Consider the following 27,657-nt stretch of genomic DNA (forward strand, 5'->3'; position numbering starts at 1 on the left):
TTCATATTAATATCATCTCATTATCTTCTTTTCTCTCCTTCCTGCTTCCTTACACAGGCCACTATCATGCATTCACACTAACAGCCCTAAAACTCTACTTTGAGCGCGAGCTGTGGAAATGTCACAAGCAAAACTGATCACTTAATAAACTGACGGGCAAAATGATATTAAAGATGAAGGGAACTTTATCCACTCTGCGGTTCAGAGGTTGAAACAAACACACACAGTAGTTCCTCTTTTCCACTCCTGCTTAACGCTTTAATCATTTCTCACTACTAGAGGTGATACATTCAGTGAGGTTAACTCAATGTTTAGAAGTGTTCATTAACTTTTTTTCTTTAAAGGGTGTTGCACACAGCCATGTGGCAATTTTATATATATTATTATGTGGTATTGTTATATGTATATGATTGTAATATACAGTATTTCTCATCTTAAATTAATATCAGCCTGTGTTTGTTATCTGACTTAATTATTAGTCATTATTAGGATGCAAGAAAAATGCCTGAAACGATGCTTCTTCCTGTTGGGTCCTTCTCGCTCAGTGTACGACAGATGTTTTTTTGTTGCATGTCGGTCGCGATGTATTTATGTATTTGTCGGATGACACAAAAGCCACTTGAGCCCACGGTGCCCCACACATAGTGGCCTGTCTGACCCTGCCATTTGATTTGTTCCTCCATTGCTGCTGTTTATTCCTTCACTTCCTGTTTGTGCTCAACTGACCTAAGAGCTGTTCCTGTGAATGCTGGGTAAAAAAAAAAAAAAAAAGGTGGGCGTTACTAGATGTGGTTGTGGTGGGTAGGTGAGTGGGTGGGGGTGTGTGAGCATGTGTCAAAGATCACACAGCACAGAGACAGACAGAAAAGACAGCTCTCAACCACAGCTAACATGTCAACAGAGATTAAACTAGTTTATTATTTTCAAAGAGGAAAAAAAAAATTACGAAACAAAAAAAGCAGTCATATTTTACACTAGTGATTATTATTAAATTTTTTACAACCATTCAGTCTGCATAACATAAAGAAATAATTCTACATCTTTGTTTCTTTCGTATTTTTGGTACTCTGATTTATACATACAAATAACAAATACAGGAACTTTTTTCACAATGCATATAATCTGTGGGCAGGAAGAAAGTCTTTCAGGTGATCGAGTGTGTGCGAGTGTGTGCGAGTGTGTGCGTGCGTGTAAGTGTGTGCGTGTATGTGTGTGCTTGTACGTGCGCGCTTCAACACAAACCAATTGCCCGAGACCTATAGCACATCCAAAAAAAAAAAAAAGAAGAAGAAGAAGAGAGATGCCTGCAGCCGGAGCCGCTGACTCTCTGCAAACTTAATGCAACACAATTCATGCAGGCAAAAACCGAGGCCTGCCCTTTCTCAAAAGTCTTTCCCTCACCTCCTCCTCCCTTTTTTTTCTTTCCTCCGGGACTCAGAGGCAGCCTCTCCTCACTCCTCCGGTGGCAAGTCTCTCCACCTGCTGCGACTCGTACCCTTCTTGTTGTTAGCTGCCCAGGGGCATGTTTCCTTTTTTTCTTACTTAATTAAAAAGTCTTCATTAAATGTACTGTATTTCATACAATTTGTACAAATATATTCAACGTCTGTCTCTCCTCATCTTCAGCAGAAGAAGGAGGAGAAGAAGGAGAGGAAGCAAGGGAGCGGGAAGGGGGTGGTGGTGGTGGTGGGGGGGGGTTCCTGTTACACAGGTGCAAGGTGAAGAGAGTCGGGTTTGGACATTGAGGAAGAGGGCGTCACAAAAGTTATTTTAATGTCAGTTTTTTGTGATGTCAAGTGTGGAAAAATGGCTTTTTGTACACAAATGGAGCTTCTTGTCGTGTGGATCAGCTGGGAGGACAGCCTCAATGTGGTGGTGGCAGCTCGGGGAGGAGGGAAAACAAAAAAACGTCCCCCTGGAGGTCGGTGCGCCACAGTCAAGTCAAGTCTGCAAAGGATTCACATCGCAGAGGTACACTTCGATTTTTATAAAAAATAAGATACAACTGAGGAGAACAGGAGCCTAAAGCCTGTCGCACTCACACGCCGTGGCTCGGCGGTGAGACTGGGGAGCTTAGATCAGACCGAGAAGCAGTTTGTCGTTTAGGATATGGAAGCAGGTCAGCAGAGGTACCGAAAGGTGCGGTGGTGGCGAGGCTGAGGATTCAGGAGTGGTGCACCGCGGGGAGCTCTAACCCATGGCTGTGACCATACTGGAAGGGTGGTGCGGGGTGAAGGGGAGGCTCGAGGAGGGGTGCATGGGTGTGGGGGTGGTCAGCATGTGGCCGGAGTGCGAAAAGGGGGGGAAGGATGACATGTGGCGGGACAGGGCGGCCGGGCTGAATGAGCTGGTCTTGTCCATCAGGCTCTTGGAGAAGTCGTCCATGTTATCTTGGGCCTTTTTGCTCTTCTTTGACTTGCTGGACATCTTCCTGTTCCTGGTCTGGATGCCTTCCTTCTTCATGGTCAGAGGTCGGTTGATCTGCTCTCGAAAGGAGAAAGAAAAAGATGGCAGATGAGTATTTGGTCCTCGTGAACATTTCACATGAGATACGAATCTTAAAATTTAAGATTCCAGTATGAGATTTATATTAAAGCAAAACAAACCGTAAGTGAGGGGTGTAACAGAGTTTCAGAGTAAATAAGAAAAATGTGGTGCACAAAGAGCTTTTTAGTTCTCTTAGAGGCAGATTTTGGGGTTTTGGACAGACATAATGATATGTAATGGAGCCCCATTATGAGGCGAATCAGGCTGTCCCATCCCGAAACACAAGATTGTTTATCTATACTGTGAGAATGTGCGTGTGTGTGTGTGTGTGTGTTGGGTCGGATATGAATGTTGATTCCTATAAGCTGGACTGTATCTAAGGCTGTAGCTATGCCAGGAAGAGAAAAGAGAGAAAAAGGACAGATGAAGGGGAGGAGGGGGGTGCAGGGAAGATGGAGAGAGCGTGTGCAGAACACAGACGGAGAAGAGTCTGGCAGCTAATGTGCAGCCGGTCAACCACAGAGACACATGGCCATGACGACTGTCAGCATCGGCCAAGTCCTTCTCTCCACCCTCCTCCTTCTCGACCGCGTGGCCGACTCTTGGCCAAAATGGCCCCAGCTGCCATATTCCAGCATAGGTTTTAGCGAGGAATGAGAGCTGGATGATGGAATTCCGACTGTGGGCAGGATTATGAGGGAGGTGGATGAGGCCGACTGGCTTCCTGATCTTTCTCAGTGGTTCTTCCCGGGGAAACGGGAACAGGGATTTCTCGAGCTGTCTGAGACATTGGCATTTTTCGCTGACTCTTTAAACAGCGGCCTCGATGATTAGTGGAGGGCACAGATCTGTTTTCCCCCCAGTGATGTGGGTTTCACTCGCTAAGCTTTGACTCCATACTGGGTGACCTTCTCTGCCTTGCGTGCCCTGATTCCAGTTCTAGGGCATGCTACACCCACCGAAAGCCAGTCTAGCCTCCGCTCTTTGATGCTGAGATGTCTACCGTCTCGCGAAACAATTCTTGGGCCTCCAGCGTGTGCTTGGCCACCAACACCCGAGCATATCAAACAAAAGCATTTGAGTCAATGGCACCCACAGAATGCACAGTGCAAGCTCTCACATCCTCCCTCCAAAAACCAGCAGCTAACCACCTGAAACCTCAGCGTCCGTACAGAAGTGTGAGGACTGTACACCTCTCAGAAATATAAAGATGAGAAAGACACCTTACAGGCACAGTGAGAAAACCCCTGATTACTCAGAGAAGGCCGTCTATGTTTTGGGTGTTAACACAACCTTGTGTTTGTGGCAACTTTTCTGTTTTCACAAGCTTCTTATCTGAGCTTACGGGACAACAGACTGCTACCATCAGGTGTTTTGTACGCTCACACTTACACACATTAGGAGCCCATGCAGGCCAGCAGGGACTCCACTAAATTCTCCATGAAGAATGTGGAATTTGTTTCAAAGGGAGCAAACCCCAACAGAAGTCTGGATTTACCAAAATAAACTAATTTCATAATTACGCCAAGGTCGGGGTCAGTTCAGATGCTAATATGTAACGGGGAAATATTATTCTACTCTCCTTTTAACCTTGGTCTGAATCTGCTTCTGCACCGCCTCAATATGTGCCAAAAGTAACATGGGAAAATGATTTAACAGAGAGCGCTTGCGTGACAAGCTGGCCAGCAGAGCAGGATACTCTTCCCCTTATGCGCAGGGGTATAGGCAACCTCTATCTGTTGTCTGTACAAGGGGGAGGAAAATTACCTACATGTGGCCTCAGAGCAGTTATCCTGCTTATTATTATTATTAGTTTCAGCCACAATGGCAGTTTGATTAAAAGTGACAGCTTTGTGCACAGGAGAGGAGAGGGAGGGAGAGATAAACGGGTCCCTGGGGTTTTCAGATTGAGCATGTGAAATGATGTGGCGAGGCACTAACCAACCCAAAACGAATCGGACGGATTGGTGGTCAGAGGGGGGACTCAGAGTCCCTGGCGCGCATGGAACCAAAAGGCTAGAAATAGAAGAAGAAGAAGAAGGGGGAAAAAAACGGTCTAAAAAAATTAATCGAATTTTAATTAAGCCCCTTCTTTATTATTCAAAAGCAAGGCGGCTGCGGGCTTAGTTCACTTAGGTCTTATACATTTTAGATTCGCACTTACTGCCAATAAATCGTATTAATTCTACAGTATTTGTTATCGCCGTGCCCCGGAAATTCTCTGCAGGGACAAGTCAGATAAAATATTCAAAGGGAGAGAGGGGAAGGTGCCCAGCAGGACGTGATGGGAGAGAAATACAGAAGGCAGATCTGAGGAGAAGGGGGACATAGATGGGAGCTGGACGAATAAATATTGGAGGCAAGCCTCGATAGTTATGAGAGATATCCAGTGAAGGTTTATTACTCACATTGTGCAGTTTAAAGTACAGGCCGCAGGCGTTGCACACCGGGTCCCCGTTGGCATTTCTCCGCCACAGCGTCGTCGTTGTCGTCTGACAGTTTGCGCACGACGTCCCTGCCCGCCTGGCTGCCGACTGCACGACGCAGACAGGCCAAAAAAAGGGAAAGGGGAAAGAAAAAACATCACATGACCACTCAATGACCCAATCATCACTGAGGTTTATTCTAACAGCTTTAATACCATCATTCAGGGCTCGTTTTAACACTTAAATATGGCTTAAAAAAATACACACACTAGTTAACTTTGCTTACGCGAAATAGCCATGTGGCACTCATTAAGAGGGATTTGCAAGGATATCTGTGGAATTTTAAGTCATCGGGATAAATTGGTGTAAATTCAGCAGCCCTGTATCCATGGTATCCTCGATTGATTTAACAAAGAAACAACACATGCATTTTCTATTATACCTGCTTAAATACAGTCTTTAATTTTTCACTCCAGCATTGCGCAAAGCTGCTTGAAACATTCAAGAAGCTTTTATTTTGACAATATATACATTGTATATCTCTACCCAGTGCATTTTCTTTTGCATTTAGTGCAAGCTGAATTTTTTTTTCAATGAGGAAAGAAATAAATTTAAAAAAAGAAAACAGGGTTGCTTTCACCCGGGGCTAAAAATAGCCACGTAGAGCTCATACCTCCTGGAGAATAAATATTTACAGAACACATAAAAGCAGGGCCTTGAAATGGGAGAGCTATTAAATGTGATTAAATTAACCCCCTCCTTAAAAAAAAAGCCAACACGTGACGTCAGACAATGGAAAGGAAAAGGAAGGAGATGAAACGTAAAGATTTGGCATCTATTAAACGTAAAAGGCCTCGTCTGGAATGTATGCTTTGGATTCTTCCAATATGCGCACAAAATATGAATACATGATGCGGTGAAATGAACCACATGGCAATAATTGCACGCCAGTTAAAAGCACACAGTTTGGAAAAAGAAAGAAAGAAAGAAAGAAAGAAAGAAAGAAAGAAAGAAAGAAAGAAAGAAAGAAAGAAAGAAAGAAGTGGGTATTTTTGGCTTCGCTGCAGGCTACTAGCAGAGTAAAACCCTCGCTCCATCCTGCCACAGTGAAAGTCATGTCTTCCGATGGATTTCAGCTGCCTGCCTCACAGGCCAGTTTGCTGCAGTGGCTTGACATTGATGTTATAATCTCTAAAAACAATCAATAGACAGGTGACCGCAGAGGACACGCTAACGTAAAGGACTACATTATCTCAGGGAGGAATTTCCAATTATACACACGTGGTGGCCCAATAACCCCTGCTGCTGATCGCTGTGAATACCCAATCACAGTGGAGGAACACACCTTATGAAATAATCTCTATTTTTATTCACTTAACCTATCATCATAGTTTAACCGGTTTTGTTATTTTTCCAACATTTTGTTTTTTTCTTCGCAGCCAACACTTTAAACATCAGCAATGAAAGGTCAACAGGATTGGTATTTACTCGATGTGGTGATTTCATAGAGAAATGACTCGGCTCGCAGATCTTATCTTCGTGCTAATTTTCACTTTCTGGCCTGTACAGTTTTTTCCTGACCCTTTTCACCTCCGCGAGAAAGAGGTTCAAGGTAAAACTGGCCTGGTTGTTACCCATACCTGAGCATCCTCGTGTATGTAAGCGGTGATTACAACGCTAAACAATTTCTCGTCGTGGCTCTCTGTCTGGCCTGGCTCGGGCTGCCTCAGCCTTTATGTTTTGACTGGGGAAGCGGGGCTTGTGTTGTTGAAAGCGACTTATCTGCGCTGCTCAGATATCCGGCAGCTCTTTCCTGAGTAGTCGGGTTTTCATATTATAGAGGCAAAGTGGTGCAGAGAAAAAGTCCAGAGCAGAAGAGGTCTGGACGGCCATTTTTGCCTCGAAAGATTTTTTTTTTTTTTCAAAGTGGGGAACTCCTGTGAAGCTCATAAGAGATGTAAGCTCTGATGAGAGGGGCTTTCCCCAAAATAACTGTAAAAATAGCTGCACTTGGAAAGCAAAAAGGTCTGCTTATAGCTACAATATAGGCTCACCTACAAGATGAAATAAAAAAATGGATGCTGTAAAGAGTGCACAACTGCAGCCATGCTCAGTTCCTTTAATTAGAATCAGAGTGGGGGGTGTTTTGTTTTGGGGTTGTTTTTTTTGTTTGTTTGTTTTATCCCGGGGGGTTGTTTTATTTGCTCAATTAAATATGAAAGATAGAAAATGTAATCTCTCTTAAAAAAATGAAAACTAAGGCGCTCGCAGTGCAATTTTAAATTAAATATTTAAAAGTTAAATAACACTGTGCAGGACGTAAATAGGGTACTACAAGTGGAAATAGTCCAGATGTCGTACAATAGCTGTAAAGCTTTGATGGCCACAGGTAGCGTTCTATGATATACATGGGGCCTACTGTGTGAATCAATGACAATTTTAGCAAATAAAAAGTAGCACTGTCATTGCATTAAAAAAAAACTGCACTTTTTTTCTGTGGTAATATCTGAAAGCAGAGACCTGCACTTGTCGAGTCAATTTCCTGCAGCTAATAGGCCTACTTCTTCCTGGATAGGGGAAAAACAGAGAGAGAGACGGAAATGTCATCAACAGAGAAACATGGTGGAGACGTACCAGCCGTCGCTTGGGTTTGATGAGAGGGCGATTCTGCCCGTTCATCTTGTGATAGAGTCCGCAGGCGTTACACAGATAGTGACCCGTACCGTCCCGCCTCCACAGCGGAGTCGACGTGGCCCCGCAGTTCACACACTCTCTACCTTCTGCAAGAGCCAACGCGCACACGGACACGGACACACACAGACACACACACACACACACAGAAGATGGAGAGAGTGTCCAGGTCAGTTGGTCCTTAAAATAACCAGTAATAACTGGTTCATGCAATCAATGCTGAGAATAAAAAGAGGTTAGAGAAAAGTGCATATATATATATATATATATATATATATATATATATATATATATATATATATATGTATATATATATATATATATATATATATATATATATATATATATATATATATATGTGTGTATATATATATATATAAAGTATTCTGTAAAGCACAGAACGATTAATAATGACATCGACTAATAATAATAATAATAATAATAATAATAATAATAACTAGACAAACTAGTACCAGTAATTAACAATAATGATATTGATAACAATAACTAGAAAGTAGAAAGGCTTGCAGTAGATTTATTTGTCACACACACACACACACACACACCACGCACGCACACATTAAACACATGTGGTTAGTGTTGGTGTCGAATACAGCAGTTGTGTTAAGGTCCATAAAGCATAAATTATTTCAGTAAACCACAAAACTTTTCACACTTCGAGTCTCTGAGCAGGATTTTCAGACTGAGCAAAATCCACTTTGGAGCGTGACAAATTTTTTAAATAAATCTAATCAAATCCGCCTTCGTCCGAGTCATTAAATTTCCCTTTATTGAAAATTTATATAATAATAATAATAATAATAATAATAATAATAATAATAATAATAATAATAATAATAATAATCTTTTATTTTGAAATGGGGGGGGGGGCAGGTTTGACTGGCACTTCTCTAGTGACACCGACAGGTGAGACGCGCACTAACAGTTGGATTATGGTATACGGGGGGCCTGAAACTGAAACAAGGGAGCTCGCTGCACACATAGTCAGATTATTTGAAAGCAGAGACTCACTCACACAGGGCTTTTGTGCAACGCCGAGAGCCTTTTGCATTCTCAGGCATGCAGCCACACTTCCCCTTTTTTTCGAGCTGCAAACACACACGCACACACACACACAGCTCGACTTCTTCACAAAGACTAAAAGAGATGCGTCGGTCCGGGTCGTGCCGCGTCGTTTAGATGTGATAGACATGCAAGCACCTGGGAAAGTGTGTGTTGCTATTTCTCTCTCTCTTTTTTTTTTCTTTTTTTTTTTTTTTGGCTTGAGAATATGTTGCAGAAATCAAACAGGAACTGATCCAATGCATGTGACTTAAGAAAAGCAGGCCTCTGCAATGCAGCGTTTTGCACATTGTGCTTGGTGCTCCGGGAGAAAAGCTTTCAGCGCTGCGCTGAGTTTACATGAAGCACGCTGCACTGAAGACCCGATTAAAACATCCAAATGAAACTCTTCAGATCGCCAAATATCTTTAACTGCACATTATCTCACATGATCCCGGAATTCACATCTTTATTTGCATTAATGGCCCAGTGTATAGTGCTGAATAATCCCGATGATATGCATCAACTAATCCTCTGTTTTCTATACTCCCCATCAAAGACGCTGATATTAATCTCATTACAGAAAACTGGTTTTCAGCGGCGCTGAAATAACCTTTAAAATAATTACCCACCCTCTTCACAATTTGTAAATATCTCCCTCCTCTCTGTCTGTCTGTCTTCTTTTTTCCCTCCCCTCGGTGGTTCATGCACTCTGCCACGGCGACGGTTCAGCCGCTTTTTCCCTGTGAATGAACGAGCAGTATCCGGTGCTCTACCGCTGGGTAAACAATGCAACTGTGGCGTGCACTGGTCCGACAATAATGGGATTATCTTAAACATATAAACGGGGCGACACAGCCCAGAGAGTTGGCTTCCCCTCTGTCTCTCTCCCACTCTCTGTTAGTGCAGAGGAAGATGAAAAAATGACCTTATTTATGGTTCAACTCGGAAATCATTTGCGTCATGATTTTTTCCTTTTTACCTCAATATAAAAAACGTTAAATTCATTTTTTTTTTATTTCAGTTGTCAATGGTGTTAATTTTTACCCCCATTTTTTTTTAAATAAATATAACGTCTTTTTTTTATTTGTTTTATTGGTGTTATTATTATATTTCATATTATTATATTTCTTTTTAAATCAGACCATTAAGGGAAATCTGTGAGGTATTTTTGCGGCTGTTTGGGTTAAACTGACTCCTGCGGCCTTAAACCTCCATGTGAGGGATGAACGTGCTGATTATGGGCATTTATTTTAGAAATCTATGTGAGATTAAACACGGCTGATCATTAAAGGCTGCAATTCTGGGGAATGCTGTTAGATCAAAAGGGAATGTAATAAAGCGCACGCCTACCTGAAGTGGACCTTGTTTTTGGTCTTGTTTTGGAACCATAACTAGAAGATGACCCACCTATCAGGCTACTTGGTGGGAAGAGGCCTGGGCCGTATTCAGGGACATAGGGTGGGTATGTGGCGATGGGGTGGTGGGCAGAGGATGACCCTGCTCCGATTGATGCCACGCTCCGGCTGTGAGCTGACTCCAGTTTCATACTCTCGGCCAGGGTCACTTGGTACTTTATGCACTCTTTATCCTCCTGCCGCCCGGAGCTGCTGGAGCCGGGGGTAGATATGCCCGGATCCGGGGATACGTCTTTGGGAGGGGTCGGGGGAAACGTGAAGAGGTGTGGACTGGAGTGACCGGTAGACAGGGAGGAGGAGGATGAGGCTGGGGGGTAGACGGACAGGCTGGCCGGGGAGCCGTGGTGCAGGTTCTTGGGAAAGGGGCTCAGGTTCCAGGGAGAAGTGCTGTGGTGCGGGGGGATTCCTTTGCTCCCCTCCAGCCAGGGCAGAGAGCCGTGCAGTAATGAGGGACGGCACACCTGGCTACCTAAGGCAGCACAGAAAAACAACAGAAAAGATCACAACCTGACTTCACTCAGCAAAAACAAATACACATTGTCATTTAGAGTTGTCGGGCTTCAGGCCTGAAAAAGCAGGATTTAAGCTTTACACACAAATTAAGCAAACAAATCAGATGACATTTCTTTATTTCTTTTTTATTATTTTTAAAATTATTCCACACACTGAAGCAATCATTCACTGTGACCAACATCCAGTTCTACATTAAAAAAATCCTGACAGTTTGTTTACACGTAGAAATTATTTGAACCCCTCTAGTGTGTAGAAATCTGAGAGTTTCATGTGGCCACGCACGTGCGTAAATTTACCCTTTAACCTTCCTATTGAGCGGGCCTAAATGCAACATATGAATGCATGTAATTCAAAAGTAACTTGAGTGTTGAGGAAGTTAAAGCCTACATCATAGGAAACTTCATAAATGACTACGCGTCAGTGACTGGCACATTAGAAAATAGACAGTTGGAGTGTGAGAGCAGAAGCCAAAAAACAAAACAAAAAAAAACATAAATACCAAAGTGTTCCAGGTGTATCTCTGGTTTCTGTGCCAACGCGTCTATTTGTTTAAATCCGTAACTAAACAGTCGATCGATCCAGAAAACAAATTGGGCACAAGCTTTTAAAAAAGGAAAAAAAAACTTCAACATATGAGTCAGCTCATGTTTGTGAACTTTAAACGGGAATTGACTTCAGTACGAGCCATACTCAGAAACCATACGCGTAAACTACACATATTCACGCCGTGGTTTCACAACACTTGAGTTTTATAAGTCGAATCAACCCGGGCTAAAATCGAAACTCGTTTCTTTTTTTTCTTTTTTTCCTTTGTTCTTTTGTCTGGGTCACAGTGAGAAAATAATTCCGAGCTGTAATGGAGCCTGCCTGCAATTACGCACGGGCATCCAAACAAATAAAGGGAGCAAATGATTAAATAAAAGGCCTTAACAGGCCGTTTACTTACTGTGTGGAGGAGGAGGGTACCTCTGGACGGCTCGGACAGAGTTTCCATAGTATGGAGAGACGTGGTTCCCCTGTCCATCGATATTAAAGAGTACATCCACATCTTCAGCGAGGGGATACTGCGAAGGGTCCATGTATGAGTGGCCGAGGCCCGGGTGATGTGAGCCAGGATGCTGTTCGTTCATCACCGCGGGATGATGGCTTATCCATCGTGGCTGGTCCGCACTTACTTCCATCGCTTGATTTCTTTAGATATATTTTTTCGTTGCTTTAGTAAATGTTCATGCACGCTGAAGCAAACTGGTACAAGTCAAAAGATAAGAAATAAACTGTCCCAAATCCGCGTGTTTGTTAAATCCACAGGTTCCGCGCTTGCTTCCGATCACCTGGAGACAGAGGGGAGAATTTATTGTCTTACGTTCTCACATTTGTTTACATGCAACGCTTCTAAAACTTGGCAGGACGCTCACGCTTAAGCAAATTCATACGCGATTTTTTTTAAACAAAGACACAGAAATTAAACAGGGAACATACCCAACATTACAAATGCAACTGAGGTGCTGTCACAGAAATACGTCCAAAATGGAATCCGGTCCCACGCAGAGCTCCTGAACTTCTTCCTCTTAGCAAACAAACAGCGAGAAAAAAAAGTCAGTGTTTCAGCTCAACAAGTAGCGGAGGCTCGCACGGGGCGCAGGCAGGGCTTGTTTGCAGTGGATGGCTTCACTGCGCACTGACCAGCACCAGCAAGTTAAACTCACTGATCAAATCTCTGTTTGTGCGCAGTTGAAGCCCTCTCCATTAACTCCGCTCCTCTCTCTCTCTCTTTCCCTCTAGGTCTGTGAGTCTCTTGCTTACTCACCCTTGCCCTACCTCTCTCTCGCTCTCTCTCTCTCTTGCTCCTTCCAGTCCCCCTTCTTTTTTTCCTTTTCTCTCTCTCTCTCTCTCTCTTTTTTTTTTTTTTTTACAGTGAAGGCATTCTTTCAGGATGGCGCCAGGCAGCTCAATGCTTGCAGACAGCTGTGGCGCGACGCAACTTAAGGAGGGTCTGCCAGTGTCATCAGTTAAGGGGAGGGGCCTGCTCTAATTGAATACAACATTAGGCCAAGGAAGATATAGAAGAGCTGCAAGAATGTATTACCTTTTTTAATGTTTGTTTGTTTGTTTTTTCTCTGAACTCATCAAAAGAGGTATATTTATTTTAAATATGAAAATTGTACTTTAGTAAGGCCTTATACACTTAACAGCTGTCTTATGCATGCAAGCGTGCTAGGTGTGCAAAACTCGTTGTAGGAAGTTATTTTATTTTGAATTAATCTATAAAATATGATACCTACGTTTATAAACTTAAAAGGAAAACTTATAAATTCACCTTCAGCGTCATTAAAGTTGACAAGTATAAAAATGATAACCAAAAATAAAAGTTTTAAACTCCTTTTCTAAGAAAAAAAAAACTTTTATTACAACAGCCACTAAAGTCTGCGCTTTTTCCTGCTACAGTTTGCGAGAAGAGAAGAGCAGAAGCTGCTGCAGAGCCTGTTGCTCTGGGCCAACGGCATGTTGCGGGACATTTATGCTCTTAAAATTGTGACAGTGCGTCCTCTCGCGGTGACAGCCACATTATTCTAATGGCAGATCCAAACTGAGCCGATTTCCTCACCGTGAAGCCGGCACGGACAGGGACGCCTGGGTGACTGAGCCTCCAGTTTAAAAAAAATGAAAAGTTAAAAAAAAAATTGTTATAATGTAAGCTATTACTGGCTGTTACTTAACTCATTCGGTATCTGTGCGGTAGCTGCAACCTGTTCACTGCAGCTCAGACAGACGAGCAACAGCGATGTCAAGATTTATTCACAGCAGTGAATAACGCGCATTGATAACTCGCACTGCCAGTGACCGTAGCCCGCCTCGCTTTGGCCAGTTTTTCTTTTTAAATAAACAAACTGGAATTTAAAAGGATGTGTTTGCCGTGACACGGCCATGATGCCCTACGTCTTCCACCTGAGAAACAGTCCCTCTCTATCCCTCCCCGTGGGCAGGTGTGTGTGTGGGAGGGGGGAGGTTTTTTATGTCTAAATCCCGGCTTGATCTGCGTATACTGTCAGACTGGCGGTGTGTAATAGTAGCAGTGTGTGTGTGTGTGTGTGTGTGTTGGGGGCAGCCACTGGAAGTGACGTCACCGCGGTGTAAACAGTCAGGAAATGAATCCTCTCGCGGCGGCTGCGGGAGCGCGCACGCCCTCGCACCACGTAGGTATTGGCATGAATTTGCTGTGGGTGTAATATCAGGTGGGGGTCACTTCCTTAGAGTGGGGGTTGGTACCAAATAAATAAATAAAAGCATTAAGGTGATCAATGAAGACGCCATCAGACAGATTATTTAGCAGGTGAGTCCTCAGTTGCATGCGCACAGGTGATGGCTCATTCATTCAATCCCGTATGAAATTATTAAACTTGCTCTTAACCGAGCGCTTGGGAGCACGGGCAGAGGAGGACTTGGCAAAGCGTGCTATTTTTCCCTCTCTCCAGGATAGCCCTACCTGGGGACAGGGAGAGCGAGAGCGAGCGTTTCTCACACAAGCAAAGCCCGAAACTGAACTTGGACGCAAACTGCTGTAGCTGCCATTGTCAGGCTGTCAGCCGACTCGTGTAATTATCCTCTCGAAAAAAAAGTATCGCGGAGCGTTATCCACAAAGTAGCCGTTATAGGTGTTCGAAGGCAACACACGACGGTAAAATGTGGCCTAAAATCCCGATTATGTGTTTTTGTTTCTTGACTGGATGCATCGAAGCTTAGAGAATGGGACATGGAAGCCATCCCATCACTTGAGTCCCCAAGCCTCGGTGTCAATAACGCCGGGGCTTATTCAGCGCGGGATATAAGACTGCCTCTCCTTTTCTTAAAAAAAAAAAAAATAATAATCCTAAACTGTCGTCACGAAGGGAGAAATGGTGGCTTTGGCTCTTTTTTCTGTGTGTGTGTGTGTGTGTGTGTGTGTGTGTGTGTGTGTGTGTGTGTGTGTGTGTGTGTGTGCGTGTGTGGACGAAAAAGCAAGAGGGGCTAAAACGAGCCCACATTAGTCTATTTTTGTAGTTAATTGCCTACAACTAGTACCGATGCTGTGCGTAAAGATTTGTTAAAGGTTTATTCATAAACGCGGGCGAGGGTCCAGTCCTTTTCTTGATGGCTTAGATAATTTCTGCGAGATTATGTTAGCCAGCTTTGATTAAAATCGAGCCACTTTTTTTTTTGTTCTCTTCACTGCAGTTAACACAAGAACGGATTATTCCATTGCCTGTGTGTGTGCTTGTGTGTGTGTGTGTTAGGGGGATCAAATGTTTTAGATAACGTCTAATGCTTGTGTCTGTGAGTGTGTGTGTGTTTACTTTGTTCCTCAGCGTCCCGTGTTCACAAAATTACAATCATTGTTTTCCCTCATAAATAAAAGTTTCCTTCCGCCAGCTGATTAATCAAAGGTCAGCGAGATAAAAATCATACTATAATAATACATTAGATGGTGTAACAGTTATGCCACCACCAGTGAGTGTTCGCCCACTGCTACCACTACAGTAATATCAATACTTTTTTGAAAAGGAAAAGAAATTCAAATGATATGAGTAGCAGCTCATGTGAGGTACATTTAGAGCCAAGAAGAAGCAAGAGGCGCTATTTTAAAACAATATTGAAAAGAAATCGCCTGTGCGCATGCGTGTGTGCGCATTTACGGCCTTTTATCTGGGGTCGTAATGTGTCACGTATCTTTATTTATTCTGGCACGCACAGATCTAAGATACCCAGCCAGAATTAGACTTAATTTTTGTGAAATATAAATTTTTTTAAAATATTTTTTTTAATCAAAAAGCACTTTGGCGCAAGAAAACACACGACATAAGAACATAATCCAAAGAGCTTCTGTGGAAAAAAAAAAGAGAGATGCCCAGCCAGTGATTAAAAATGCTACGGGCTATAGTCATGCTGTAAATTGTGATATTTTTTACTGGTTAAGCGCTCATTTATACATTTTGAAACCCGTATATTACCGCAGGTAACCTATTTGTTTCTTACTCAGAGAGTCATTTGTCACCTTTCTAGTCTTTTCAAGAAAAAAATGGGGCTGCTTTTCTGTCAGCATGGGAACCAAGTCTGGTTCTTAGAACAAAACTAGGGCGTAAAATTCTGCTTGTTGGGCGCGTGAAACTTAAAAACAGAACTGACTTTCCTAGAACGATTTAAATGAGCAAGAGCTGAAGGATTGATCACATTTTCTTCGAGTGTATTTAAAAAGAAAAAGAAAAGAAAAACTAGCACATCAGATTTTGTGTCATTCTTCCCAACGAAGAAGAAAAAAACAGAGCAAAGAAAAAAAAGGGGCCTGCCAATTGACTGAGTTGTGATTCTTATCTTTATATCACGTCTCGCCAGACGCACTGATGTAATCTTTCATTTGAGGTGCAGGGTCTTTTCACCTCTTGTCTTGTGCATCTCCAAACAGAAGTCATTCATCATTCAGGCACTAAATTGTTTGGCTGATTTTTTTAAATTTTATTTATGTTATTAATCTTTGTGATTTAAATGAGTTTAAAGTGGAGCTCGGAGTGCTAGCAGCCTCTCTGACACCTCATGCAATAACGAAATTTCGATTGTGACGGGAAATTGGAGTGAAAGTGCTATCCGCTCGAGCGGTCCGCTGCTTCTTCTTCTACGTTTTTAATCCGAGTTTATATTATTTTAATAATAACACCGTATTTTTTTATCCTTTTATCCTTTTTTATCCTATCAAATCCTATCCTCTTTTTAAAGAAGCGAATAAATGATGGGAAGAAAAAAAACATCAAGGTGTCCGAGGGTTTCTCTCGTGTTCTGCTCCCCGTGTGCAAATAACCGTTGGAGCTTTTTGGCCAGTGACTGTGCGCGTGTGATGCCCCTGATTTAGCTTCCTATTCATTCTAAACAGCGGCTCTCTCCCTCTCTCGCACTCACACAAACACACCGCCATCTCGAGACACAAGGACCAAAGACGAGATGGAGGAAACTAATAACGGGCTGGGTGTGTGTGCGTGTGGGGGTGCAAAGCAGCCTCAGCAAGCCCAGCTCCTTCTTATGACCCGCCGGCAAAGGTAATCAGATCAATTTCACGGCTTGTATGGGATTCTCGCCTGCACCACCAGGTAATGCGAGAGGTAATGGGTCGCTAAAAACACTCATCTGTGCTATTTTAGGTGTGGGTTAAATAATCTAAGAAGTGAAACCGGCTGTCGTTTAGCCTTTTTACATATCAATCCGTTGACTCAGGCGAGCCAAAGAAAAATAAATACTAGCTTAATTATCAGCCCGGCCAACCAAAGCAAATTTCGCTTGCGCTACTAATAAATAAAAGGATAGAGAAAGCAGTTAGCATTAAACGCAACAATGGCGCTCGTTATGGATGTTGTAGCCAGTATTGTCAACACTACCCCCCCCCCTTTTTTTTTCTTTTTTTTAATTCCACCAAGCGCACACAGAGCGATGTTGAGGGGGGGAGATGAAGGTGTAACGGGTAGCTTCATCTCCGGCTTCACTGAAGTCCAGTCAAAAAATAAAGAAATAAAAAATGTTACCGCTTTACTCATAATTTTCGTTTATAGTCATTTAATCTAGCACCCAAAAAAAGCACATTCACAAAAGTTTCCCATCATTCTCAGACCGTCAGTGAGCTCACAGACAGGCTACAAAGCCACCGAGGGAAGCGGCAGCTCATTGGATGGGGCATTTAGGATGCGGCGGCTTCAGAGCAAATCTAAATATTTACTGACCTGCAGTGGACGCTGGACGGGTGGAGGCTTTTTTTTCCGCAGACGTGAAGGAAGAGTGACATAGAGATGGAGGCGCCGATGGCATTTAGAGAGAGGCAGAGGAAAAAAGAACGAGAGGGCGAGGAGCTGTGGACGGGGAGGGGAAAAACACACACGCAGACACACACACACAAACACTCACACACACACTCTCAGCACAGCGCTAGGAGTAGTGGTGGCGGCGGCGGTGGTGGTGCGCGCGCGCCCTCGGTCCCGGAGTCACAGCGTCACAACTCAACGCGAGGAGGAAACACGCGCGCACATAGGCTGTACCGGGCAGGCTGCACGAGCACACGGGCCAACCAAAGGCGGCCTCTTTACCGTACTTACTGTACAGAACACGCCAGCTCTTCCGGGTCTGAAAGCACAGCAAGTTATGAGAATAGAACGACAGTAGAAACCAATGGGAATCTATTGTAGGGTTAAAATAGAAGTGATCTATAATAGACAGTCTTTTATTATGATTTTGATGCAATTTAAAATGAGATTTCTTATTTTTTAAAAATACTATTTTTGTATTTAACCCCATTTTGTTGTATCCAGGTGATCATGTTAATTCAGGAGACGCCCAATATTGGCACACAAGCCGAATGAAAGTAAAATTATATTATATTATATGTAAGAAAAAGGCGATTGTGGGCATTTGCACGTGATTTTTTTCTGATTGAGCAATGCACAACTGTATATTGTGTAACTGTAACTGGCTATTATCTATATAGGCTTTTATGTGGTGCCTGTACAGTTTCTGTCACTGTGAGGGCTTGTGCTCTGCAGATATTTCACCGCAGAACACAAGCCCTCACAGTGGCAGAAACACGTTGCACGTCCCTTTGTGTTAGGAGAGGAGCCCCTTTCTCTCCCCTGCCACAAAGGACAGATGAAGCCATAGCTGCTCGGTGTCTAATCAACACCCCAAAATTTTTTTCAAAAGATTCACAAACTCCTCAGCAATTACAGAAAAACATTTCAGAAGAAGGAGAGAAAAATATACATATGTAGGCAATAAATCTGAAAATGTGATCGGGGCTACAAACAGCAAAAGCTTCACACCAATACACACACAGAGACACACACTGAGCATATAGAGGCCGGCCAGCCTGCTTATTGACACCATGGTTGATTGAAAGGAGCACCAAGCAAATCCGATCCTTCTCTCTGTGAAATGCACTGAGGAAAAAGAGAGGAGAGGAGAGGAGAGGAGAGGAGAGGAGAGGGAGGATGCTGGAGGCTTGCTATCTCTCATGATGCGCATTGACTCTTTGAAGGAGAATGTAAACTGATCACACCCAAATCTATCTTTGGGGGAGAAATTCAATTAAGGTAATAAATTAAAGATAATTGGCGCAAACCTCGTTGTATAAACTTACGAACGCGACTACAGCCAAATGCGTCTTTTTTAAAAATCAATGAATTATTCAGCAGCCTACTTCCACACTGGGACGAGCCGAGCTTTTCATTTATGGAATCCCAGCCAGTGTCTAAATAGAATTACAGAATAACGACGGCGTCAAATTGTAATGATTTATTAATCTGCTTTTGAGGTAAATAAAGTGTTTTTAAAATTATATTCCATTTTATTTTTGATCAGGGGAATTATTTGATTTCAATGTAAAGATGAAGTTAATATGCGGATGCGATAAATGAGCGCGCTGATGAGAAACGACGATTAAAGCGGCATTCATGCGCGCTCGCGATTAAAGCACATTATAGGTGTAATAAAAAGATTAATTACGAGGAAAATAACCAGAATCAATTCGGTCCTGTTCACTTTGGGTACAATTAAATAAAGGCGGGAAATAACGTTTAATTTTAGGCGGCGGATGTGAAATGCAGTTTTGTTTTTAAAGAGGGGGAATGCTTTTTTTTTTTTTTTTTTTTGGGGGGGGGGGGGGGGGGTCGAGTCTTAATTAATTTTAAATAGAGACTGTAAACGGGTTTAGAGTTTAGTACAGGCCCCACAGTGTCACATTAGAGGTATGAGGCTGTGTAGTGTTTTGCACTTCCTCTAACGAGAGCGCATGCGGCCTGGAGCCCGAGTCCAAAGTCACTCGCCTCTCTTCTTCTTCCTCCTGCTCTTCTTCTTTTTTTTTCCTGCCGTGAAATCGCGTGATTAATGTAGAATTTGACGCGAGCTCCCGCGTGACAGCTGACAACAGCTAAGCACCCCCCACCCCCCTTCACTGTATTGGTACACTGGTCATAATAAAAAGCAAGAGTCTGTGCACACCGGCCTTTTATTATTATTATTATTATTATTATTATTATTATTATTATTATTATTATTATTATTATTATTATTATTATTATTATTATTATTAGTCTCACAGCCAGCTGATATTTATTGACACACAGCAGTTTGGATGAGGTGTCATCATCTCACCATTACATCCGGATTAAATCACCCCTCTTTTCTTAGTTTCTTAATTTCGCAGATTGAGGTTGCAGCAGCAGTAGCGAATTCCCCCCCCCCCCCCCCCCTCTCATGTACTGTGGCGCTTTTTCAGCCCCCGTTAGTGCATAAATGGAGTAAATCATTTACGGTCACCCGCTTTTATAGACTCCCGGTGTAGCCTAAATTTTATTAGCCCCTTCCCACTCCAAATGTGAAATAAACGGTGCAGTATATATCTCCTCCTTTTTTCCCACCCCCCTTCTCCCTCTTTCTCTCTCTCGCTCTCTTTCTTTCTCTGCCTACATGATTCTTCGCTGTAAATGTCGAATAAGATGACCTTAATTTGAGACAAAACAGCGCCAAAAATGTATGGGCCACGTATTATCTATTTACTTATTTATTTCCTCAATGTGTTTTATTATTCTCGTCCTGTTCACCCTCCAAACGTTAAGCCAGTGTGTGTGTGTGTGTGTGCGTGCGTGCGTGTGTGTGTGTGTGTGTGTGTGTGTGTGTGTGTGTGTGTGTGTGTGTGTGTGTGTGTGTGTGTGTTTTACGGCGGCTTCTCCTTGCGATTTTATTTTAAAATATTAGGCCGAGGTGGGGAGAATTATAAACGACTCTGCTCTTATCTGCTCCCTTCACGTATCCAGGATCACAGAAGCTGATTAAGAAAGAAGTCACAGCCAACGCTGGATTCATAATGATTTGGAATAATGAATCCTTATCTCCCCTCTGCAGATTATCAGCCTTTCAGCTCGCCATGTTTTGTTACATGGGATAATTTATTGCATCTAATACATCACAATGAATCTGATGGGGGAAAGTGATGGCCATGTTAGGAGAGAGGCTGTCTTTTTTTTTATCCCGGGGCAATGAAATGCCTTTACGATTTTTAATTGGTAAAATATAAGGGGGGTGGGGATCTGATAAAAAAAAAGAGAGAAAAAGAAAGAAAAAATAGAAGCACAGAGGTATAATCTTGCCTGCTAGTGTTCCAGCAGCACTCTGCACTATAATTAGTGTGTCAATTTCAACCTGAAATTAACAACATCGACCTGCCATCTCTGCTTACGCCGGTGGAGTCAGCTAGATCCTAATTTCGCATGATTTATTTTTCACCAAGAAGAGATAATTAATCATAAACACGGGAGAAGGAAAAAACACACAGTGCAGCAAAGTAGAGATAACAAAATATTTGCATCTAAAAAGATTCGATGGAGCTCATTCGCTTTCACCTCCTCCACCCTCCACCGCCATCCCGAGCCCACCTGATCCAGCTGCAGTTACCTCCAGCACTTTTATTTTATTTTTATTTTTTAATTTCCCATGATTAATCTTTGGGTGGCGATGTATCATTAATCACTACATGAGATATGGGGGGGGGGGGGGGGGGGGGAGGGGTTTACACACAGTGTGTGTAACTGGTAGACTGAATGGTGGTGTCACTGTTGTTGGGAAACGATTATTCTTTTATTCAAAGGGATGGGGGCTGTACCCTGGTGTAACACCGAACGAAGATGCACCTCCTTATAAGGTTAATACTAATAGTAATAATAATTATTTATTATTATTGGATAATCAGCCTTTGTTTGGAAGTCGTCACTGGCGCAGCGCCAGCTCAGCTCTGGATTTTTTGGATGGCGCTATGTTTAAACTTGGGCATGCTCACTGTGCCAGGATAAATTTGCATTTTATTTGCAGCTGTAATTAGCTGATCAGCATCTCTCTGCCCCCCCCCCCCCTCTCTCTCTCTCTCTCTCCCTCTCTGCCCATCTTTCTTCTCATTATGATTTTGTATTTTCGCCGCCTCTTTCACCGCCTCTCCCCAATCCCTCATTTTCCAATGTCCTGGCAGCGCCACCAGATGTTTATCGCTTTTATACCCAGGGACGCTGCCATGTCAAACAGACCGAGGATGGACACTTGCAGGCGGTTGGGTATCCAGGCAAGCCCCCTCCCTCTCTCCCTCTCTCCCCTACCACCACCTCCTCCTCCTCTTTTCCTGGCTGTGCATAATCCTGTACTGGGTGGCCACTGGTAGTCCAGTGACGGTTTCATATGAAACGGGGTAAGGGGGTGGGAGAAAGCAAGGAGATCACGTTGGTTGCTAATTAAAGGGTTCTCCAAATATAAAATAAATAAAAAGAGCTCGATTTAATTCACCTCCCCTGAAAGAGAAATCTTACTCTTTTTGTCTGTGCAGAAAAGGGCCACATCCGCGCTGATGGGAGGCTGATGGTGCGCCCCAGATATACTGCAGATAGAGATGTGGAGATGAGCTTAATGAGATGCAAGGCTGTGGGTGGGGTTGGGGGCAAACATCCAGTGCAGGAGTCTTCCCAGGAGAGATCTGCACAATGCGACCTGCCCGTTATCTGCAAGGGAATGCACTCCCTCGCTCTCGCTCTCTCTCGCTTTAATGAGCAGTCGTTTATTAAACACTCTCTCACTCTTTTAACCCCATAATTGAAAAAAAGAGGCTTTTCTGGAGCGGCTCGACCCCCCACACTGCAGCAGCTCTGCTCCACTGCAGAGGATGCAGCGGTGGATGCAGTGATTATATCCATGTAGCTTACCTGGGCTGCAACAATCACAAGGGGGCTTTGCAGACCCCCACCCCACCCTCCTCCTTCCCCTCCAGTTTCGCCATGATATACAAATATTTATCCGCTGATAAGGAACCACTACGATGGCAGATAACCTCCAGTGCCACTGCGTCAGGACTCTTTGTCTGTACAGTCTCAGCAATTACTAAACATTTCCCTTCCTCCCTTCTCTTTTCCTCCTTAAACTTCTCCGTTGCTTTTAATTCGTTAAAGCATTATTAGGAGTCTCTCTAAGCCTCTTTAGTCAATGACTGTTTGTGGAGTCTGGAAAAGAAAGAAAGCATGGTAGGGGAGATGGGGGGGGGGGGGGTCTGTGTGTGTGAGAGAGGGGGGGTGGGGGGTGAATGAAAGACTGGCTTGATTTTCCTCGCAATCCACGGAACAAATAGCTAACATTTAACGTTTACACCCTGCCTGGCGACTCACTGGCGCTGCGGGGCCGAGCCGAGTCGGGCTAAAGTGTCCCGAAAGCCTTTGGAGGGGTGTAAGTCCCGGGCTATCGGGTTCTCCAGATCCCCTTTAAATGACTGTCAAAAGAGGCAAATATCGAATTGCACGGGGTCTCACTCTCCCCGCCCTCTCTCGCTCTCCCAGCCTTCCCTGCCAGCCTGGCACCAATAATGCGTTACTGTAACGTGATTAGCTACTTCTCCAGGAGCAGGCAGGGATTTCCAGGGAATTCATTCTTTATTTGCCTCTGTGTGTAAATGTAGTTTGTGTCACCATGACTGGAATAAAATAACAAATAAATCAGACATTTATTAATCGAGAGATTTAGTAGGAAATACAAACACTTTTGAAGGTGTTTTCTCGAAATGATCTTTATCTGATCAGTTACTGATACATCGAAAAAGTTCAAGGAACTGTTCACTTTTACATGTGTAAAGAAAGTGATAAGGTATTAAAATAAATACAAAGATTAAACCTAATTAATCTGGTCAAACTTTAGAAATATTAAAGTACAAATTATTGCATTAATAGGACGTGAGCAGATGTGTTTATTCTAGTGTTATTTCCTGTTTTAGTGGTGACTAAAACTTTATTTTGGGGCAAAGTCGGTAAACATTTTAAGGGTTTTTATGATCAGATTTGACTTGTGATTCTATACGTGCAGTTATATGTCCCTGTGGCCACTGAGGTTAGGAAATCCTTTAAAACAACTGTCCAAATGTGTGCCCAAAGACGTTTCAAGATGGCAGCCACGTGTTGAGACTTCTAAAAAGGACAGTAACGCCATCATAACAAATGAATAGAGCTCTGAGAAAGAAAGTGTATTATTTTTTACATGCACACCAGTTAGCCTGTTTTTTCTGACAGTTTTATTAAAGCATGGGGACAGAAATCACTTGGACATTTTGCCTCCGTATGCGGGTAACTTCAGAATCACATCAGAATTATATATGCGATTAATATGAGCACGTTTGTGCAGGAGATATAATTTATTTCTTTATTTTGATTGGGAGTTAATAGATGATTTGTCACTCTAGACGCCAAATAAATTAATATGGAAAGAAAAGCAAAACTTTTGTGTTAAGTGGGCAGGAGCCAGGAACAGTAAGGATCTATTATACCTGCTGTACTGTTAAAGGAAGAACACGCACATTTAATACAGCTGCTTTTATAGTAGTGCCACGCATTTTCGCCACGCGCACTCACAATGCAGCACGAAAGGGAATTATAAAGATACCTGGAAAGGTGTCACAATGTGCTTTAATCACAGCAAACATCTCCAGTACCCCATTCTTCACTGGTTTACAGTGTTGCAACGGTTTATAGAAATCACCCACACAAAATAAGCATCTTTATGGCTTCAAAGACTAAATAAATAATTAAAATAATACAATGTGTGTGAAGCTATTATACACTCAGATTTATCTGAGCCTGCAAAGATAAACCCCAGCTGAAGCCTATAAAATCTTTAGGGCTGTACTTTTTCCCCCTTTTCTGATTACCTTCAGCCACACTCCAAAGTTCCCCAAATTGGACACACAGTGGTGTTTGAAAATAACACACCCTCTTTAACAGTGTATAGCCTTATCTACAAAAGGCCTATGCATCGTCATTAATCTTCGCCAGGCTAATTAAATTAATCCATCGCCTCTTGGCACTGGAATATAACGACCACCACTAAATCCGCTGCTGGATAACGAATTTGTTTTTTTTAAAACAGAAAAGAGTTTCTTGCTTTTAATAGCTTACAACAAAAAAGAACACAGCACAGGCCGAATTCATTATAGGTTCATTTTATTTATGAACATGTGGCTATCGATAAATAATAATATATGTATATATTTTTTGTTTTGTTTTTTTAAATGCACCTTTTTTATGTGTGAGTGTAGACGTTTGAGTGAACACGGGAAGGCTGCTGGAGGGCTGTGATTGACAGTCCGTCCGCGGGATCATGTTTAATCCCTGCCTCTCTCGAGCCTGTTCAGAACTCATTTCTCCACCGCGAGATGGGGGACTCAGATGGTTGCCGGGGCAACGCCGATAGTCCTAAACCATTTCCATTTCCTGCGAACGAGAGAGAAGGTTGGGTGGTGTGGGGCGCGTTTGCCTCAGAGGTCGTCACAAAGTCATTCACAAACAGCGGAGGGGACCGTTAACCGGAAGCGGACAGACTACTCATTGCTTGCTCCGCAGGAGTGTTTTGCTCATTATGCAGGGACATTTGTTACTTTAGAGGAAATAACAGGGACATGGGTAAAAGCCTCCGGGAACGAGGTCTTGCAACTTGAAACGCACTGGGGCACTTATTTGGGTACTTATTTTTGAAGCACTGAATAAACTGACTTTCAGTGACTTTCAATTTCAGTGGTTAGAGTGAAATAAAAAGTGCAGGGGTAGACCTACCAGTCAACTTTAAAGAAAAGGAAAAGAAAAACTTAAGAACTTTGCTAACTTTACCAATAAGATTAAAATTTTAAAAAGATGGAAGTGATCTTTTTACTGTCTTAATTTTAAATTTCTACATCTACATCAACAGTTTTAATTTTTTTTACCTTAAACATATTATACATAGATTGAGGAAAATGCCCAAATGATTTTATGAGGCGGTTTTGGGGGGAAAGTATAAGTTGGCCGAAAAATAATATAGCTGAGGTAACAACTGAAGCTAGCATATTACCATATATTTATCATGGTGAAATTTTACACCCCAATTTTTGTCATTCAAAAGTGTTTGTTATTTAAAAAAGATCAAAGGGAATGTTTCTCACTATCAAAAAAATTGTGTATCAGCACATCTCTCTCTCTTTGAGGAAAAAAAATTAGAAGGGGGAAACCCAAAAAGTAACACACACACACACGCCTCCTATTCCACTTTTCCCTGAACCTTTTCCTTCTTCCATTCAGCCTCCTCAGAGAAACGGGCGCTCAGCATCATCAGCATCCAGTGACGACGTCCATGAGGAGATGAAGGTGAGCCAGCCTTTCTGATCAAAGCACCCGTCTATAAAGCTCAAGGCTGGCCTTCCTCGGTGGGTATGTCGCTTTTATTCTGCACACATACACATCGCAGACACACACATATGCTCTTTTCTAACCCACCCCGACAGTGAAAAATGCCTTTCCTTTCAATCAGGTTGCAAAAAAAAAGAAAAAAAAAGCCAACCTGCCATCTTACTTTGTGGCATTTTAAATCAAATGTCTGCTTCACCTGGATCTGGAATAGTGCACACTTCTCCCCGGGGGTGCTGCTTGCGTACAGCCAGGTTGACAGTGTCAGCGTGCCGACAGGGTGTTAATGCACTGCTTGTTAGTTTTAATTAAGTAGCCTTTAGCCTAGTGATCAGTGAGATCAAGGCAGTTATTTAAATAAGCACACCAGGTCTCCAGTAAACTGCAGGCAAGAGTTGTTGGCTCCAGCTCTGCTCCTTTTCTCCATCACCTGGCCTCATTAATTCAACACATCTTTGCCTTTCGGTTGACATGACACCACATCTGTCAGAACATAGCCCACTCTCTCAGTCAGTCCTGGCATCAGTGGTCTCAATTTTATTTTCACAACCGACCAACTTTCTTTCTAAGCGGAGAGCCACAGGCATCTGCAGAGTGTGTTCGGTCTGTGTCTACACGATAAAGAGGAAAGTTAGGTGAAGGACAACAATCTGGTAGAGGAGACTGATCAGGAGGAATAATGATAAAAAGGCTAATAAGGTATCTCTCTCCAGCACATTGTTAAAGAGTTTGCATGTCGCCTATGAGGCTGCTTATATTAAGCCACATCCAGCAGGTCTATTTTTTCAATATACTGAATATGCAAACACGTTTGAGTAGTGTAATTGCAGATGATGCTTTAGGCCTGTCTTAAAAAAAAAAAAACCTTTCAGAATATTCAAACTGCCCTCTTTTCACATCACACCCCTAACAGCTTTTGAAAAGCTGATGTTCAAAAAAGAATTGATAAAGGAGAGCGAAGATCCACAGGCAGAGGAGATAGAAGAGCTGCTTTCAGGCTAAACACTTTCTGACGCAGTCAACACATCTGATGAAAGGTCAGAATATTGTTTCAGGGATAAGAAGAATAAAAGTGAGAATACAGATTCTGTAAGGAAAACGTGTCTTTTAAGGAGTTGAAACTTTGAAGGGGATCGGCTCTCTTTGACCTTTTGAAACTTAGCAAGAATACACACACACTTGATATATGCCTTAAATATGTAAATACAGAAACCAGAAACAGAGCAGCCATGATGTGAATAAATGGACAGAATCTGTGGTACCTGTGGAAGCCTCTTTCCTGTTTTGAATCTGAGTCAGATTGACCAGTGAGTGCTGAGTGCAAAAGATTTGTCACTGATGCATTGGTAAAAAATGTAGGCTTGAAACTATCTTCTGTTGACTAGCAAGAAGTTTGCTTGTTATTAGAATTTTTAAGGCAGTGCACAGAACAGGAAGTCTTGGTCCTGATGTATTATATGTAATACTGGCCATGGCCTCAGAGGCTGTGTCGGAAATCTCTCAGGTACCTGTTAAGGAAGGGCACTCACTCTGTAGCCACAAAAGACTCTAAACTAGACTCTAAAACCCACAAACATGTTTTTTTTTAAATATCAACTAGGAAGATTAAAAGATGTGCATTTCTTTTTTCATCCTTTTCCTTATTCATCCTAATTAATTTAACTTAATTTTAAATGCTGTAGCAAAAAAAAAAAGAGTCAAACTTTAGGATAAATAAATACATCTCATCTTAACTATTTTTATTTTTTTTTTGGCAATGCATGATGATACACAATTCCTGCCTAGTAACTGCCTACTCTACTGAAGTACTATGGGATACTCTGGTTC

At 42.6% G+C, this 27,657-nt stretch overlaps 1 protein-coding gene and 1 long non-coding RNA gene across 11 annotated transcripts; one reads left to right on the forward strand and one right to left on the reverse strand.

Moving 5' to 3' along the window:
* Nucleotides 1-887: 887 nt before the first annotated feature.
* On the reverse strand, nucleotides 888-17,555 carry gata3 (GATA binding protein 3). Of its 10 annotated transcripts, none has more exons than XM_085137779.1 (7): nucleotides 17,335-17,552; nucleotides 12,077-12,164; nucleotides 11,544-11,928; nucleotides 10,020-10,553; nucleotides 7,434-7,693; nucleotides 4,896-5,021; nucleotides 888-2,481 (listed from the first exon to the last, which is right to left on the reverse strand). In XM_085137779.1, the coding sequence occupies exons 3-7, from the start codon at nucleotides 11,776-11,778 to the stop codon at nucleotides 2,191-2,193; spliced, it is 1,446 nt and encodes a 481-aa protein (XP_084993905.1). In that variant the 5' UTR covers nucleotides 11,779-11,928; nucleotides 12,077-12,164; nucleotides 17,335-17,552; the 3' UTR covers nucleotides 888-2,190. The 10 variants fall into 10 exon arrangements, with proteins under 10 accessions (XP_084993905.1, XP_084993913.1, XP_084993909.1 ...); XM_085137787.1 differs by lacking the exon at nucleotides 17,335-17,552 and having other exon boundaries at nucleotides 7,434-7,480; nucleotides 7,637-7,693; nucleotides 10,077-10,553; nucleotides 12,077-12,576; XM_085137783.1 differs by lacking the exon at nucleotides 17,335-17,552 and having other exon boundaries at nucleotides 7,434-7,480; nucleotides 7,637-7,693; nucleotides 12,077-12,576.
* LOC146499325 (uncharacterized) lies at nucleotides 12,592-27,420 on the forward strand. The gene is made up of 2 exons (XR_014870172.1): nucleotides 12,592-16,659; nucleotides 25,726-27,420. It is a non-coding gene; the product is annotated as an uncharacterized LOC146499325 (long non-coding RNA).
* The last annotated feature ends 237 nt before the right edge of the window (nucleotides 27,421-27,657 follow it).

Source organism: Neolamprologus multifasciatus, chromosome 17, assembly GCF_963576455.1.
Source record: "Neolamprologus multifasciatus chromosome 17, fNeoMul1.2, whole genome shotgun sequence".
NCBI classification, from domain to species: Eukaryota; Metazoa; Chordata; class Actinopteri; order Cichliformes; family Cichlidae; genus Neolamprologus; species Neolamprologus multifasciatus.

Coding starts and splice junctions, on each gene's coding strand:
- gata3 (XM_085137780.1), bottom strand. CDS start 11,778: ATGGAAGTAAGTGCGGACCAGCCACGATGGATAAGCCATCATCCCGCG. Junction 10,554..11,543: donor GTACCCTCCTCCTCCACACA/GTAAGTAAACGG, acceptor GTGCTGCCTTAG/GTAGCCAGGTGTGCCGTCCC. Junction 7,694..10,019: donor AAAAACAAGGTCCACTTCAG/GTAGGCGTGCGC, acceptor TGGCTCTTGCAG/AAGGTAGAGAGTGTGTGAAC.